This window comes from Mercenaria mercenaria, chromosome 5, assembly GCF_021730395.1.
Source record: "Mercenaria mercenaria strain notata chromosome 5, MADL_Memer_1, whole genome shotgun sequence".
NCBI classification, from domain to species: domain Eukaryota; kingdom Metazoa; phylum Mollusca; class Bivalvia; order Venerida; family Veneridae; genus Mercenaria; species Mercenaria mercenaria.
In genome coordinates, this window is record NC_069365.1 from 54,381,127 (window position 1) to 54,397,044 (window position 15,918).

General features: G+C 36.0%; 1 protein-coding gene across 4 annotated transcripts in view; it reads left to right on the forward strand.

Moving 5' to 3' along the window:
- Nucleotides 1–15,918, forward strand: part of LOC123557249 (bridge-like lipid transfer protein family member 1) — a 145,359-nt gene that overhangs the window by 118,580 nt on the left and 10,861 nt on the right. For 2 of the 4 annotated variants that reach the window (XM_045348616.2, XM_053543608.1), the window contains 7 exons: nucleotides 782–802; nucleotides 2,594–2,827; nucleotides 6,137–6,410; nucleotides 7,875–8,032; nucleotides 8,492–8,693; nucleotides 12,800–13,023; nucleotides 15,333–15,587. In XM_045348616.2, coding sequence (XP_045204551.2) covers nucleotides 782–802; nucleotides 2,594–2,827; nucleotides 6,137–6,410; nucleotides 7,875–8,032; nucleotides 8,492–8,693; nucleotides 12,800–13,023; nucleotides 15,333–15,587 — 1,368 coding nt within the window. The remainder of the gene's footprint in view (nucleotides 1–781; nucleotides 803–2,593; nucleotides 2,828–6,136; nucleotides 6,411–7,874; nucleotides 8,033–8,491; nucleotides 8,694–12,799; nucleotides 13,024–15,332; nucleotides 15,588–15,918) is intronic. The other 2 variants (XM_053543609.1, XM_053543610.1) reach the window with 2 other exon arrangements.

Below are 15,918 nucleotides of genomic sequence, written 5' to 3' on the forward strand. Positions count from 1 at the left end.
TACTACTATTCAGATGATTAGGCAGCTGTGGGAGAAATGCGCTTTTCTCAAAAGCAGCTCTAGTTTTAGTTTTTTTTTTTTTTCAACACAGTTTTTAACTTTACTTGGTTTGATCATTCTTTACTTTAACAAGAAAATTTTAGCTTAGTCGTAGACATAAGTTATCAATATTAGAAATCTAATTTTAAGTAGGTGGTAAAGAAAAGAAAGAAGATTCTTGCCATAAAGTTTTTTTTTTTGTTATGAGAACCTTTCATAGGTTGTAGGTGGTCTTAGAAAATATGGCTTAGAGGTAACTGTTTTGAGGTTACAAAAGTGTTGAGTTACTGCAAAAAAATTACCAAAGAGAAGAGTATTTCCATATGCCTTAACAACTGGTGATTGATTGTTTTTCCTTGCATACTGTATTGTACTTATATTAAAGAAAAAAAAAATAGGACAAATGATTGTCTTTTAAGCAGTAGTTTCTCACAATAGTGTATGAATCTAATTATTCATTTTTAAATGTAGTTTGTAGTGATGTCGTGTCATGCTAGCTCTGGAGAAAACTCCAGAAACTCTTGTTTAGTATGCAAGAAACTTATTTTCCAATCATACTACCCAATAAAACTTCTCTGAATATATTGTACACTTTATGTACCATTAGAAACATTGATCATACTTTAAGGCAACTTGCATATTTTTATGTAACCAACTTGAATTCTGAGATTCTGAGGACAGAAAATCAGGAACCTTCTATTTTCATACTTAGTCTAATGAGTTCACATGTACAAATTATCAGGGAAGCGACGTTTCAAGAAAGGTAACTCCAAATATACTCCAGAACAAAATTCATGTTAAGGACATATGCTAGAATTTGGTGCGAAAATTTTCCCAATAACAGAATTTCTTCAAACTTTGGATATTGAAGGACAATCATCTAAGAAACAAAAAAATGCAATAAAAATCACAGGTCACCGGTATAGAAAAAGAGTTATCTGCCCTTGAAAACGGCATTTCACCCAAAAATGACGTTTTCAAGGGCAGGTAACTCTTTTTCGAATCCGGTGACCTATGATTTTTATTGCATTTTTTTGTTTCTTAGATGATTGTCCTTCAATATCCGAAGTTTAAAGAAATTCTGTTATTGGGAAAATTTTCGCCCATCTCATATACAGGGAATTCTAGCGTACGCCTTTAACCTGTTCCAGCTATTTCTTCAATACCAGTATGTTTGTTTTTTTTTAACTTGATTTCCTGGCTTTAGTAGTTTTTTAGCATATTGCTGGTACTCAATCACGACAAAAAATTATTAGAATAAATACTATTCTTATTTTGTGAAAATTTGGGATAATGAGACTTTTATTGTGGTTGGGTATTTTTTTTGTGTACAAGTTTTTAAGGGGATTTTTTTTTCTTGAGGTATTTACTAATAAGAAATGTCTAGAATAACAGTTAAGTTAAAGCACAAATGGTAGAGAAATAGCTGGTACATTGAGCAAAATAAACAAGAAAATCGAATGAAGATTTTTTAGCTGTCCTTGTCAAATAGAACACATAACAGTAACCATGCATTTACCTTAAAATCTGCTTCAGATTATATCAAGCACACTTGCATTTTCTGCACAAATTATACATGCTGGCAGTTATTCTTAACCTCGTATATAAAATACTGCTTTACCTAAATAAGGAAACATAACTTAAAAATACTGAGGAACAGAACAAGGTAAGTTGTGATTAGGCAATATACAGCTTCATTGCAGATTTCAGTCTTATGTGAGCCAGTCCACTTAGCTCAATAGGGAGAGCACAGATTTATGCATCGTGGGGTCAGAAGTTCAATTTCTGAGAAAGCCGTATGTTCTCCATGACAATTTGATAAAAAACATTGTGTCTGAAATCCTTTGTTCTTTGTTCTCCACCTATGATTCATTTGGAGACGTTAGCAATTACTTGAGGACAACAGGTTTGTACTGGTATAGAATCCAGGAGCACTGACTAGGTTACTTTCTCGCTGTTACATAACTGAAATACTGATGAAAAATGGCGCTAAAACCAAAAACAAAACAGATATCAGACCTATGCACTTTAACTAAATCAAGGTTGTAAGATATGTTATTATTATGTATGTGTAAACTTTAGTGCAAATGTAAAAAATATCTGTCTTGAAGTAAAAATTTAGTGATATTTAACATTACCTTTCTGTTAACAGCATATCTGGAAATAACCATATCAGAAAAGACCAATGATATCACAGCATCAGCAATAGCTACAGTTTCATTTTATAAAAACTATCTTTTTTGTGTGTAGTCAGATTTCCATTTTTTCCCTCATGCTAATGTTTTGCCTAAATGGAAATGCTTCAGAATACACCTATATTCCCATTTAAATACAAAACTTAAGTTCTTTATTGGTATCCCTATATAAAAGTTAAATGATTATCCCAAAAAATTGGAAGCTTTCAAGACTGATAGGTTGTTGTGTTGCTGTTACAAGTTTATATTTTGTTGTTAGTTCTTGAAATGTTTCTAGCATGGCCATGTTGTTGTTATTGTTGCTATATTTTCAGTTTGTTTTTTCATGTATTTTTCAGTTATGTTGATGTTGTTTTCAGATAGATCCAGCCTGTCATCCACTTCCTCATCCCCCGGGGGCATGGACTCGCTCCTGAGTCCCCCATTTACAAGAATACCCTGCACTTCCTCCCCAGCCTTGCATGCGCACTCGTTTAGTGACTTTGAACTTATTCAGGGTCACCAACGGAGTGGTTCATCAGGAGATAAAAATACCACTCAGATAAGTGCCGAGTTGAAAAGTGAACTAGCGCGTAGGATGTCTGAAAGGAGAGGTGTGTGTAATATAATTTTAGTATATATATGTATATTTATTTACTGTTTGTTAGCTTACCTGTCACATAGTGACAAGGTGAGCTTTTGTGATCACCCTTCGTCCATCGTCAGTCCGTGCGTGCGTCTGTGCGTGCTCACGATTCCTTTCTTGAACTGGCCAGATCCCATTATGGGTTCCAAAGTTATGGCCCCTGAAAGGGCCAAAATTAGCTATTTTGACCTTGTCTGGACAATAGCAGCTTTATTTATGATTTGATTTTTACCAAACTGGCACACAACTTGTATCACCACGAGATCTTGGTTCCTTTCTTGAACTGGCCAGATTCCATTATGGATTCCATAGTTATGGCCCCTGAAAGGGCCAGAATTAGCTATTTACCTTGTCTGCACAATAGCAGCTTCATTTATGATTTGAATTTAATCAAACTTGCACAAACCTGTGTCACTATAAGATCTTGGTTCCTTTCTTGAATAGGCCAGATCCCATTATGGGTTCCAGAGTTATGGCCCCTGAAAGGGCCAAAATTAGCTATTTTGACCTTGTCTGCACAATAGCAGCTTCATTTATGATTTGATTTTAACCAAACTTGTACACAACTTGTATCACCACAAGATCTTGCTTCCTTTCTTGAATTGGCCAGATTCCTTCATGGGTTCCAGAGTTATGGCCCCTTAAAGGTCCAAAATTGGCTATTTTGGCTTCTGCAGCCATAAAGACACTTCATTTATGGTTTAGTTTGATACAAACTTCCAAATTATCTTCAGCAACAATAAATCTTGGATTCCATGACAAATCAGATCCAATCGTAGGTTCTTGAATTATTTTATATCTGATTACCTCCCCTGATTGTCATCAAAATGGATTTATATCAGTAAGTACTTATAGGACTAATTTGAAATTTCATTATTGTTATTAGTTGGACTGAGACAATCAGGGTAGATAACTATGGACTGATTTTATGTTAAATTACCTCCCTTTATTTCAAATTAAAATGGGTGTATCTCCGTAACTAATGAAGATACTGATCTGAAATTTCATTTATGTCAACAGATTTATTTGGCAGATCTTTCTTTTGTTCACTTACAATTTTTTTTTTAATTACTTCCCTTTTACGTTACTATAAATAGCTTATTTTTAGTAACTTTTTTATTATTGGCCGTAGGGAAAAACCGAGACCACTTTTCTGTGGTACAACATGGATGGTACCTCCAATTTTTAGGTGTATTTTGACATATCTATACCTTGTAAGAATTTTGTTTTTCTTTTTGGTTAAATTTCTTCCCTTTGTTGTTCCTGTCCTTTGGACTTAAGATATTTTTTCTGAGGGCCTTCTTGTCCTCAAGTGCAATGATAACAGGTGAGCGATATAGGGCCATTATGGCCCTCTTGTTTATAATTGTCATTTGTTAGAAGTGATGTGCTGATTAACTGTTGGGTTAATGAACCATGACTAAATAATTTATGAGATGATCCTCAAACAAAAAAAACAAACAAAAAAAAATTCAGGGACCCCCTTAGCCGAGTTAATGTTTGCTGACTTCGAATCACTCGCCCCTCACTGTTGTAGGTTCAAAACCTCGCTTCGGGTGTAGAATTCTTTCATGTGAGGAAGCTATTCAGCTGGCGTACAGGAGGTCATTGGTTTGACGTATGTGCCCGCTCATGAAATAATGCCCAGGAGGGCGCCTAGGGTCTTCCACCTTCATTAGAAGCTGGAAAGTCACTATATAATTATAACCTATAGTTGTGTTACTATGACATTAAACTCAACAAAAATAAAACAGCTGAACATTATATTGTCGGCGGGTTCTAACAACACAATAATACTCAAAAAATGTACTAGTCATTTTATTGACAAACTTGCTATATATGCATGTAAAATGTTCTGTAAATCGGAAAAATTATGAAAGCTTGACCAGGGTACACTTTACTTATAAAGTCATCAATATATAGGCATTTTATCACAGACAAAAAGATATGACATAATATTTTTACTGATTTTCATTATTAATGGTGTATCTGATTGTAATCATGATTAATCGGTGATCTGATAAACGGATACAAAAAAAATCATTGTTTTTAGACTAATTTTAAATGTGCTATATTGTAAAACAGATGTCTCATAAGTGTAATCTGTATTTCCTTAACCCTTAGCCTGCTAAATTTCTAAAATGGACTTTTCCATCATTCAGTTTGGGCAATACCATTTATTATTTGAAGGAGTGTTCACTGAAAATTTACTAACTGAATAGCGAACAGTGCAGACCATGATCAGCCTGCACAGATGTGCAGGCTGATCTTGGTCTGCACTGGTCGCAAAGGCAAAACCAATCGCCGCCAGCAGGCTAAGGGTTAATTTACAGTAGGCAGAACTGCATGTTCTATTATTTTCCAATCCACGTTCCCAGAATTTTCATTCCTTAAGTATTGAATTATCCCCCTTTTACCCCTGGCAATGAAGTAATTATATACATGTAGTCAAGAAAAGTAACTCTAGAAGTTTTAAATGCCTCTCAGACAGTGTATATTTGCATGCCAATTTATTGTCTTCATACTAATGGTGAATTCTACTTTGAGGAATATTCCCATTAATAAGTTAGGCAACCCCTGTTAATGTCATTGTCTAAGTATTTACAGGGTATTTTGACATGTTATTGGCAGTACCTCAAGCAATACTTGTAGAGACAAATGTCATAATACGGATTGATATGTGTATCATTTAGAAATGAAAGGTGAATCTTCTATACATGTAGTTAAGGTAGATGAGGATTGTATATAACATGTTTCAGATTGTAGTAAACTGTCAAAAATTTAGTGTGTTAGGATTCTGCTGGGCGTGCAGGGTCTATCCAGCTACATCTTTATTGTAAATGCTGTTTGCAAATAGTTTTCTGCGTACCTTTAAAGCTCAACAGTTGGTGCTGTTTAACTCTTAAACAACCAATGAATTGTAAATCCAATTTGTTATACAGTTCTAAAGAATAAAAGAATATCTAAATAAACATACTTTTAGCAGTACATTTACAAGTACTAATATTAGATTTGTATTGAAAAAAACAAAACAAGTTAGTTGGCTGGCTTATAGTGAAGGTGTTACATAATCCTGTCTTCGGTGGTTTCAAGATTGTGAAGGAAATAGGTCTATATCATTAACTTGTGAAGGAAATAGCTCTATATCATTAACATGTGAAGGAAATACATCTATATCATTAACAGTAAAATAATTTTAATAAAGGAGCACCGCAGACATTTCTGCTATTATCTATCAGGGGTCAGTGCTAGTGAATGAAAACTGTATTTCTTTTAGGTGCTTCAGCTCCACAGTCTCCTATAGATGCCTACCACAGTCCGGACTTCCACCACACGACCCCAGGTGCGACACCCAGCAGCTCTCAGACAAGAATGAAAACACAGGCAATGTTGAATCGACGTAACAGCCAACAGCAGAATATGGGAACCCCTTTAACGAGGATGACAAGCGAGCGTAAAAGCGCCGGATGGCAGACGCTAGTTCTTTATGCCGTCAACCTCAAACAGCTGGATGTGAATGTGAACATGAGCAATGTTATGGGAAATACCGTGTACGTATCCTCTGCGGTCCTATTTACTGTATAAATGGATATATTTGTGGGTCAAAAAAGTAAGGGGCCTCCATGTCCGAGTAGTTAAGGTCACTAACTGCAAATCACTTGCCCCTCGCCGATGTGGGTTTGGGATCACTCGGGGCGTTGAATTCTTCTTGTGAGGAAGCCATCCAGCTGGCTCACGGAAGATCAGTGCTTCTATCCAGGGACTGAGGGGCACCTGGGGTCTTCCTCCACCATAATAGGTGGAAAGTCGCCATATGACCTATAAATGTGTAGGTGCAACACTTAAACCCAACAAAACAAACAAACAAACAAAAAAGTGAACGAATTGCCAGTTACAGACTTTTCATGAAGGGAAATGTTAATGAATTGCTGAAAAACTTTGGTGTCAAAGCAAAGTCTTTCTTATCTTTACTTTAATGTAATGATGTGTCTTGATTAACACAGAAATTTACTCTTGATATTTTCATGAATTTCTTGAATTTGCAATGAAAATAAGCAGACATTTTCATGTCACAAATGCTTCAACTTGTACAATATATGCATATCTCACTCTGCACTGTACCTTATAATTTCACACAGTTGAAAACATATTGTGGTACAGTGCATTCATTAGCTTTACTATACAAGGGAACAGGAGGCTTTAGATAACCAGTGTGAAGGTCAGTATTATGATATAAGAGAAGAGAGTTGATCTAGGACATCATAATGTAATTCATTGGTCCTACATGTCATAGGGAAAGTTGGCAGTTACTGTGTAGTCAGTTAATTTCATGGGCACAAAATTTAATGATTTTGGCCTAAACTGCTATTTCATGTGGATATGAATTCATGGATTTCAAAACTTTTAAAACATTAGATAAATGGGAATTATACAATGTTCAACAAGTTTTAACTTTGTAGGCTGACACAATCAGTACTTCTACAAATATTAGTCTCACACAAATATTAATGATTTTACAGTATTTCTGAAGAGCAAGTTACAGGTAATTGAATATCCAAAAGCCAAAAGAGGCTGTTAACAGGAACACTATTAAAGTCCCATAATTCCTATCTTATGTCAAAAATAGATAACAGCTATCTAAATAGAGAATAGGCATAATTAGATGGTTAGTACTACTTTCAATATTGCACATGAAGGTGCAGTTAAAATCACAAAGGGAGGTAATCAAAAACAATTCAGTAAATTATGCTTCCTAATATAAAGGGAGGTAATCCAAAATAGTGAATTCATTATTTCTTCCTATGTTAAGCAATAGATAGTTCTTTGACAAGTATTTGAGAAAACAACAGTTACTATCGAAACAAGATTTAAACAAGAAATTAGTATGACAAAAAAAAAATGTGGCAGCCACATTATAAACAAAGCATTATGAGCAATACTGTTATGTACTTTGACTAGCTCAGTTTGATTCTTTAGATAATATTTCAAGCACTATGCATCTATTAACATTACAGATGGAACACTCAGGATATACAGAGTCAAGGGAGATTATCTATTGACAGTACAGGTCACAAAGATCTCAGTATATCAGCCGGCCTGGGAGGGTCACACCTGGACAGCAGGGGTGGAGTCATAGGTGGTAATGTGGATCTCCAGGGCATCTCTACATACTGTAAGTATTAATGATAAATAGCAACACTATAATAATTACATTGATGATAATACTAATAAGAAGAAGAATGATAATAAAATGTTAAGATTATACAAAGTATGGGTAGTTCCTGTTAAAATAGTTACGGCTGTCATTGCCTATATCATCATCATCATCATCATCATCATTATTGGCAGCATCAACGGCAGTAGCAACAGGTGCTTCTGTGACTGTATAGTTATGGTCACTAATACCAAATTACCTTCCCATCCTCATTATGGGTTTGAAATCCCTCACAGGTTGTAGAATTTTTTTATGTGATGAAGCCGTCCAGGTGGCCTATAGAATTTCTGTTGCCTACAAATGTGCCTGCTTATGCCTATGATGCACAGAGGAGTTTTGGTGTCTTCCTGATCTATTAAAAGTCAAAAAGCTCATCAGACTGAAGAGTTACTTTCGACTTTGTTATATTTCAAACAGTTGAGTGCAATGAAGACCCTAAACTAGGCAAAGACCCATTACATGAAGCTGGTGTGTCCATGTATGCTATAGAAGGTAGGGTAGATTACATGGGATCAAGCGTTTTGATGACCCGGCTCAGTGACATGAGTCTGAGTGTCAGAGATGAATGGAAAATTGATAAAACGCAGGAAAAAACAGATGCCCCACTTGCAACTACTAGGTATGTTTTTGTTATGATAGAAGTTAGATGAACCTGAATGTTTCGAAGATACTTTCATAAAAGTTGTTGCTGTAGTTATATAGTGACATAAACATCTGAGTATGATTTAACCTCTTGTAATGACACCTCTGAGGAAAAAAGTACAGTTGAACATTTGAACATGTCTTAGCCTGACTGTTATAATTTCAGCTTGTCTTAAGCAGTCACCTGCCTTAAGCAAACAGAAATGCATCACTGTCTTGGCTGGCTGCTTAATACAGATTTGACTGCATGCAGATATTTACTTCCCCATAGAATTGAATAACCAACAAATTTGTGTCTTCTGTTTTGCTATATCTTATCAAATAAAAATCTTAATTTCATGAAAGATAGGTTGGATTGTTTTTGCATCCTTGTTATGGTTCTTTATTATATTTATGCCCCCTTCAAAGAAGGAGGGGTATATTGTTTTGCAGATGTCGTTCGTTCGGTCAGTCTGTAGACCAATCCGTTTCCGGATGATAACTTAAGAACACTTGAGCCTAGGATCATGAAAGTTGATAGGGAGGTTGCTCATAAACAGCAGATGACCCCTATTGATTTTGAGATCAGTAGATCAAAGGTCAAGGTCACAGTGATCCAGAACAGACAAACAGTTTCTGGATGATAACTCAAGAACGCTTGGGCCTAGGATCATGAAAATTGATAGGGAGGTTAGTCATGACCAGCAGATGACCTCTATTGATTTTGAGATCAGTAGATCAAAGATCAAGGTAACAGTGACCCAGACTTGTTGAACGGTTTCTGGATGATAACTCAAGAATGCTTGGGCCTAGGATCATAGAAGTTGATAGGGACGTTAGTTATGAGCAGCAGATGAACTTATTGATTTTGAGGTCACTAGGTAAAAGGTCAAGGTTACAGTGGCCCGGAACAGTTAAATGATTTCTGGATGATAACTCAAGTACATTTAGGCTGAGGATCACAAAAGATGATAGAGGAGGTTTATCATGACCAGCAGATGACCTCTATAGATTTTGAGGTCGGTAGTTCAAAGGTCAAGGTCACAGTGACCCAGAACAGTTAAACCATTTCTTGACGATAACTTGAGAATGCTTTGGCCTAGGATTGTGATATTTGATAGGGAAGTTGATCATGATCATGATCAGCAGATGAACCCTATTGATTTTGAGGTCAATATGTCGAAGGTCAAGGTCACATTGACCCAGATCAGTAGAACTTTTGTGTAGGGTAAAATGGGGTAACTGGGACAATGGGGAAACTGGGACACTTTACACTTTTCAGTAAATTGGGGTAAATATTGGTTACGTTCCCTAAATAAGATCATATGTTGAAAAAGAACATTCAGTGTTAAAGCCTATTATGACAAAACTTTTCTGCCGATGGATTGGAAAATATTTTAAGAATCGATTTCCTTAGACATATGTTGAGAATATTACTAATTAAATAGAAATAAGAAAACATAAAATTACACGCTGTAAATAATTATGCCTACTTTTTTCAGATGGTGCATTAAAATATTCTCGTTATGTTTCTGTCTAGTGAAACGCACAGTGGAAATAGTCGTCTGACTTTCTAGATATATTTGCTTATATGTGGACGGTATATCAATAAGATCTTAAAGATATTTAATTTCGGTACCGTAACGGCTTGGTCATAAATGTGACGTCAATTTTGACGCAAGAAGCTGGTTCTCGTATACATGTAATATCTCATTTAACTTGTTTGAAATATTGAAGCGTATTATGTATCATTGCAAATCAAGGACATGGCATTATTTATTCAAAATTCTATAAAAATGTTTTATGATTTTGTTTTATTGACTTTCATTTTGAATAATAAAGTGGCCTGTCATGAACCGTTGCGTTGACGTCAGACAACAACATTATAAAACAGGTGCTTGTTTATGAAATATGGCATGTCCAAAATATTTATATTGGTATGTGTTGATACCTTCAGTTATGGGAAGAGATGCAAAACTGTAGGTATCACATTACTATTTCATACAATGAGATTTGTTTTGAGAAATTACAACATACTTTATTTTTGAACGTTCCTTTTCAAAAGTGTCCCACTTACCCTAATGTATTGGGGCAAGTGGGACACTGTCGTTAAGAACAAAGTTCTCCATGATTTTATTTTTGAACGAACTGGATGCTGGAAGAAAATGGGGATACGCTCCAATGGACAGTACATAAAATGTTGTACATAACTGGACATAACCACTTTAAATTGTCAACTTTTAATCTTTTTCCACAAATGAAATGAAAATAGGAAAGAAAGTCTAGTAATGACGAAACTCTGATATTTTGTAAGTATACCACTAGTTCACAGGCGTGGTCATAATATATATTAGCTTAACTCTGGTGCAACTACTGAATTTTCTACCCGATACCAAGTTTACATGATCTAAGTCACTGTTTAGTCACATACGTTTATTTAAAGGGAGATCGTTCCGTGAACCCCTCCAACTCATTCCGCGTAAAATCTGGTGAGTTTAGAATTTTTGATAGTCTTATAGGCTAACACTGATATTTCTTTCATGTTTAAAGAAACTGTCGGCAAATCTTATATTAATAAGTAGTGTATAAACTAGGTGAAGCGCAGGAACCAGCTGACAGTCAAGCCAACATAGTAGTTCTTTTAGTTAATTACTCCTTTAAAAGATGACGTTGTGTCAAATATTCAAGCTAAAGCAAACACTAGATATTGGCCAGACAACACATTTTAGGTACAGTTGCCAATAGTTTCCGAGAGCATATGCCCATGTGTCCGTCTAGATCTCCTTAACCCTGCCTTCATTCCCCTCATATTTCATCCCCTCCTCCCCGAGTCTTCCTGTATGCAAAAAGCTAGTTAATGTCCTTATTTCTTTGTGAAAAAAGACACACATTTTAATTGTCCCGTTAATATTTGATAAAATCTATGTTTTAAGACTGTTTAAAATTTTGATCAGTTTCAAGTGTAAAAATCACATATATAAGTACATAATGGATTATGTCAAGTTTATGTTTAATTCATACATAGTTATTTACACTTATAACATTTTTCTATTTTAAACGATTTATATAATAAGCATATATTGAAACAAATAATGACATAATTTAGGCAAAACTTGGATATATTGATTTCTTTAGGCATCCTTGTTTTACAAAACAGTCATAAATTGTAATTAATACTGAGCTATATTTTCAGTTTAGAATTCGTTTTTGATCTGTGGACATGAATGGTTTCATTTGTCATAAATGCGACTGTAATATACATAAATTCTAATAAAACTAAAATGTCCCAAGTTACCCCAACTGGGTGGGGTAACTTGGGACACTTGACCAATGTTTAATTAATTTATAGTTAATCACAGGTTATCAGGTATTTGTAAAAGTTTATATTCGATATATATTATATAGGTTGCGCATACTGAAATATCAATTAATCAAGTATATATTTTGTCTTTCTAAAATATTACTCAACAGTGTTTCTTTAAGTGTCCCAGTTACCCCATTTTACCCTACAGTGATCAAATGATTTCTGTTCCTTGTGCAATTAATGAATGCATCAAGGGGGGCATTTCGTGTTCAATGAGCTCTTGTTTATCTTATACATACAATTTATTGGTTTGAAATGGTACCTGTAATTCACTAAGAAATACAAAACCATGTATTAAATTCTTACAGTATACAGAAAGATATTCAATGGTTGGAATAGATACTTAAGTTGTGATGTCAAATATGATGTAAGAAAATGATGTAATGGTGCTTTTTTGCCATTATATATGTTAGAAAGTTAAATTTTCAAACATGTTTTCAGTCTTAGTTGCCTAACATCGTAGTATGTTTTGGCTGATGAAACACTAGAGGTAGATATATGTATATGATAAAAGGGGTCACTAAAACAGTAACTTGATCTGCAAAGATAGATTCATCTCTGACTTACGGATTTTGCCAGGTCAGATCACATGATGCGCAAAGGCCTTGTGGTAGCAGATCTGGCAAAATCTACTCAAGCCGATTACAAAGTTGCAGATCAAGGTACTGTTTTAAAAACCCTATTTTATTCAAGCTTCTTCATATTTTCTGATGTAGAGCATGATTCTATGCATGTTACAGGACAGCCTTGTTGTTTGCACATGGTGATTTGCGATGGGATAAATTCCATATTCTGATCTCCCGTTCCACTACACCAGATCTCATCAAAATGGTGTCAAAACTGGATGAGTTTATAATGCAGCAATTCACCAGCAGTAAAAGGGCATTAGGGGCCATAGGACCAATTCCAGGCAGCGGGAGGCACAAAGTACATGAGAAACATACATCAGCAGATGAAGAATCTTGTAAGTTATTTTTTTATCTTTATCGGCTCTTTGCTTATCTTGTAAATTTCATACATGTTTATTTTCTGAAAATTTTTGAAGTATAATCATATAGGTCAGTTTGAAGGTCCTTATCGTAAGCATTGATAAAGATTTATATTTCATAACTTTAAGGTAGCTGGTTTGAATCACTTGCCCCACATCGATGTGGGTTAGAGCCTCACTTAGGGTGTTGAATTCTTCGTGGGGAAGCCATCCAGCTGGCTTAACCAAATGTCCACCCTTGATGACATAATGCACGGAGGGGCATCTAGGGTTTTCTTCCACTATCAAAAGCTGGAAAGTTGCCATATGACCTGTAATTGTGTCGGTGTGACATTAAACAAAAACAAAAATAACTGAAATGTTAGAATACAAAATGTTTCCTTAGTTATGGCAAATGCTTTTTCGGCTTACGAAAATGATCTTCTGTTTTACCATTAAACTTCTATGCCAAAATACCTGTAACATAAACCAGATGTTTGGCCAACAACAAATACTGATTTTATTTAAGAGCAAATCAGTGTTTAAGATAAGATGTTTTGATACAAATGTGATAACAATGATTATTATGTCTCCCTCCACTGGGGGAGACATATTGTTTCTGCCCTGTCCGTCTGTACGTCCATCCATCACACTTCATTTCCGATCAATAATTTGAGAACCATTTGACCTAGAACCTTCCAACTTCATAGGATGGCAGGGCTTATGGAGTAGGTGGCCCCTATTGTTTTGGGGTCATTTCTGATCAATAACTGAAGAACCACTTGACCCAGAATGTTGAAACTTCATAGGATGATTGGTCATGCAGAGTAGATGACATCTATTGTTTTTGGGGTCACTCCGTTAAAGGTCAAGGTCACAGGGGCCTGGACATGGAAAACAATTTCGAATCAATAACTTGAGAACCACTTGACCCAGAATGTTGAAACTTCATAGGATCATTGGACATGCAGAAGAGATTACCTGTCTATCTGTCCTTTCGTCCATCCGTCACACTTCATTTCCGATCAATAACTGGAGAACCATTTGGCCTAGAACCTTCAAACTTCATAGGGTGGCAGGGCTTATGTAGTAGGTGGCCCCTGTTGTTTTTGGGGTCACTCTGTGAAAGGTCAAGGTCACAGGGGCTTGAACATGGAAAACCATTTCCGATCAATAACTTCAGAACCACTTGACCAGAATGTGGAAACTTCATAGGATGATTAGACATGCAGAATAGATGACCTCTATTGATTTTGGGGTCACTGTATTAAAGATCAAGGTCACAGCGGACAGAACATTGAAATCCATTTCCGGTCATTGACATGAGAAGTATTTGACCTAGAACCTTCAAACTTCGTAGGATGATAGGACTTGCAGGGTAGATGACCCCATTGTTTTGGGGTCACTCCAACAAAGGTCAAGGTCACAAGGAGCTGAACATAGAAAACTCTATCCAATCAATAACTTGAGAACCACTTGATCCAGAATGTTGAAATTTAAAAGGATGATTGGACCTGCAGAGTAGATGACCCCTATTGATTTTGGGGTCACTCTGTTAAAGGTCAAGGTCACAGGGACCTGAACATTGAAAACCATTTCCAATCAATAACCTGAGAACCACTTGACCCAGAAAGTTGAAACTTCATAGGATGATTGTACATGCAGAGTAGTTGACCCATATTGATTTTAGGATCACTTTATTAAAGGTCAAGATCACAGCAGACAGAACATGGAAATCCATTTCCGGTCAATAACGTTAGAACCATTTGACCTAGAACCGTCAAACTTCATAGGATGATAGGACATACAAAGTAGATGGCCCCTATTGTTCTTGGGGGTCACTCCGTCAAAGGTCAAGGTCACAGAGGGTTGAACGTAGAAATCTCTTTTCAATCAATAACTTGAGAATCACTTGACCAAGAACGTTGAAACTTATTAGGATGATTGGACATGCAAAGTAGATGGCCACTACCGATTTTGGGTTCACAAGAACAAAGGTCAACGTCACAGGGGCCTGAACATAGAAAACCGTTTCCAATTCATATCTTGAGAACCACTAGGCCCAAAATGTTGAAACTTAGTGGGATGATTGGACATGCCAAGTAAATGATCCCTATTGCAGCCAACCATCATTATCTCTTTGACTTTTGGTCCCATCCCCTATTGCCTTCTTGCCTATACAACTATGCACTGGGGGAGACATGCGCTTTTCTACAAAAGCATCTTCTAGTTACCTACAGCATTTATCAGAATGAGCAAACAATCAAAATTAGTTTCTGTTCAATAAAGTTTGCTTTTCGTTACAGTGCTGTCAGAGTTACGTCACCACCGACACTGGCAGAAAGCACTGGGAAACATCACAGGTTGTAGGTTCTCTATGCTGCCTGCCATGCTCCCCAAGGAGGGTATGATACTTGGTGGGACATTGACCTTGAGGGGTAACAACTTGACCTTGGGATGTTTCCATGGCATCAACTTTCGCTCCAAGTCATGGGCATTGTTTACGATGAACGAACCATACATTTGTTTTGCTACAGAAGCACAGAAGACAATAGATGAAGGTATGGTTGAGTATTTTATAAAATAGTTAAATAAAAATTGTTGCTAATACAGGTTGCTCTGTAACAAACTTATAGTAAAAAAAAACATTACAGTTTGAAGATAAGATTTTAGACAAGTGTTGGTTTTACCTGTTCAAGCTGGTGAGCAATATAGGATTATGATGGCCCTTTTGACATGATATATTCAAGCCCTGTTAGTTTTGTACAGAACCTTGCATTTCATGTTGGACATACAGTTGAATATCGTTACCTCGATATCGGTTAGCTCGATACTCCGGTTAGCACGGTGTGTTTTAGTCGGTCCCGATTTTTCCCTATATATTTTAATGTA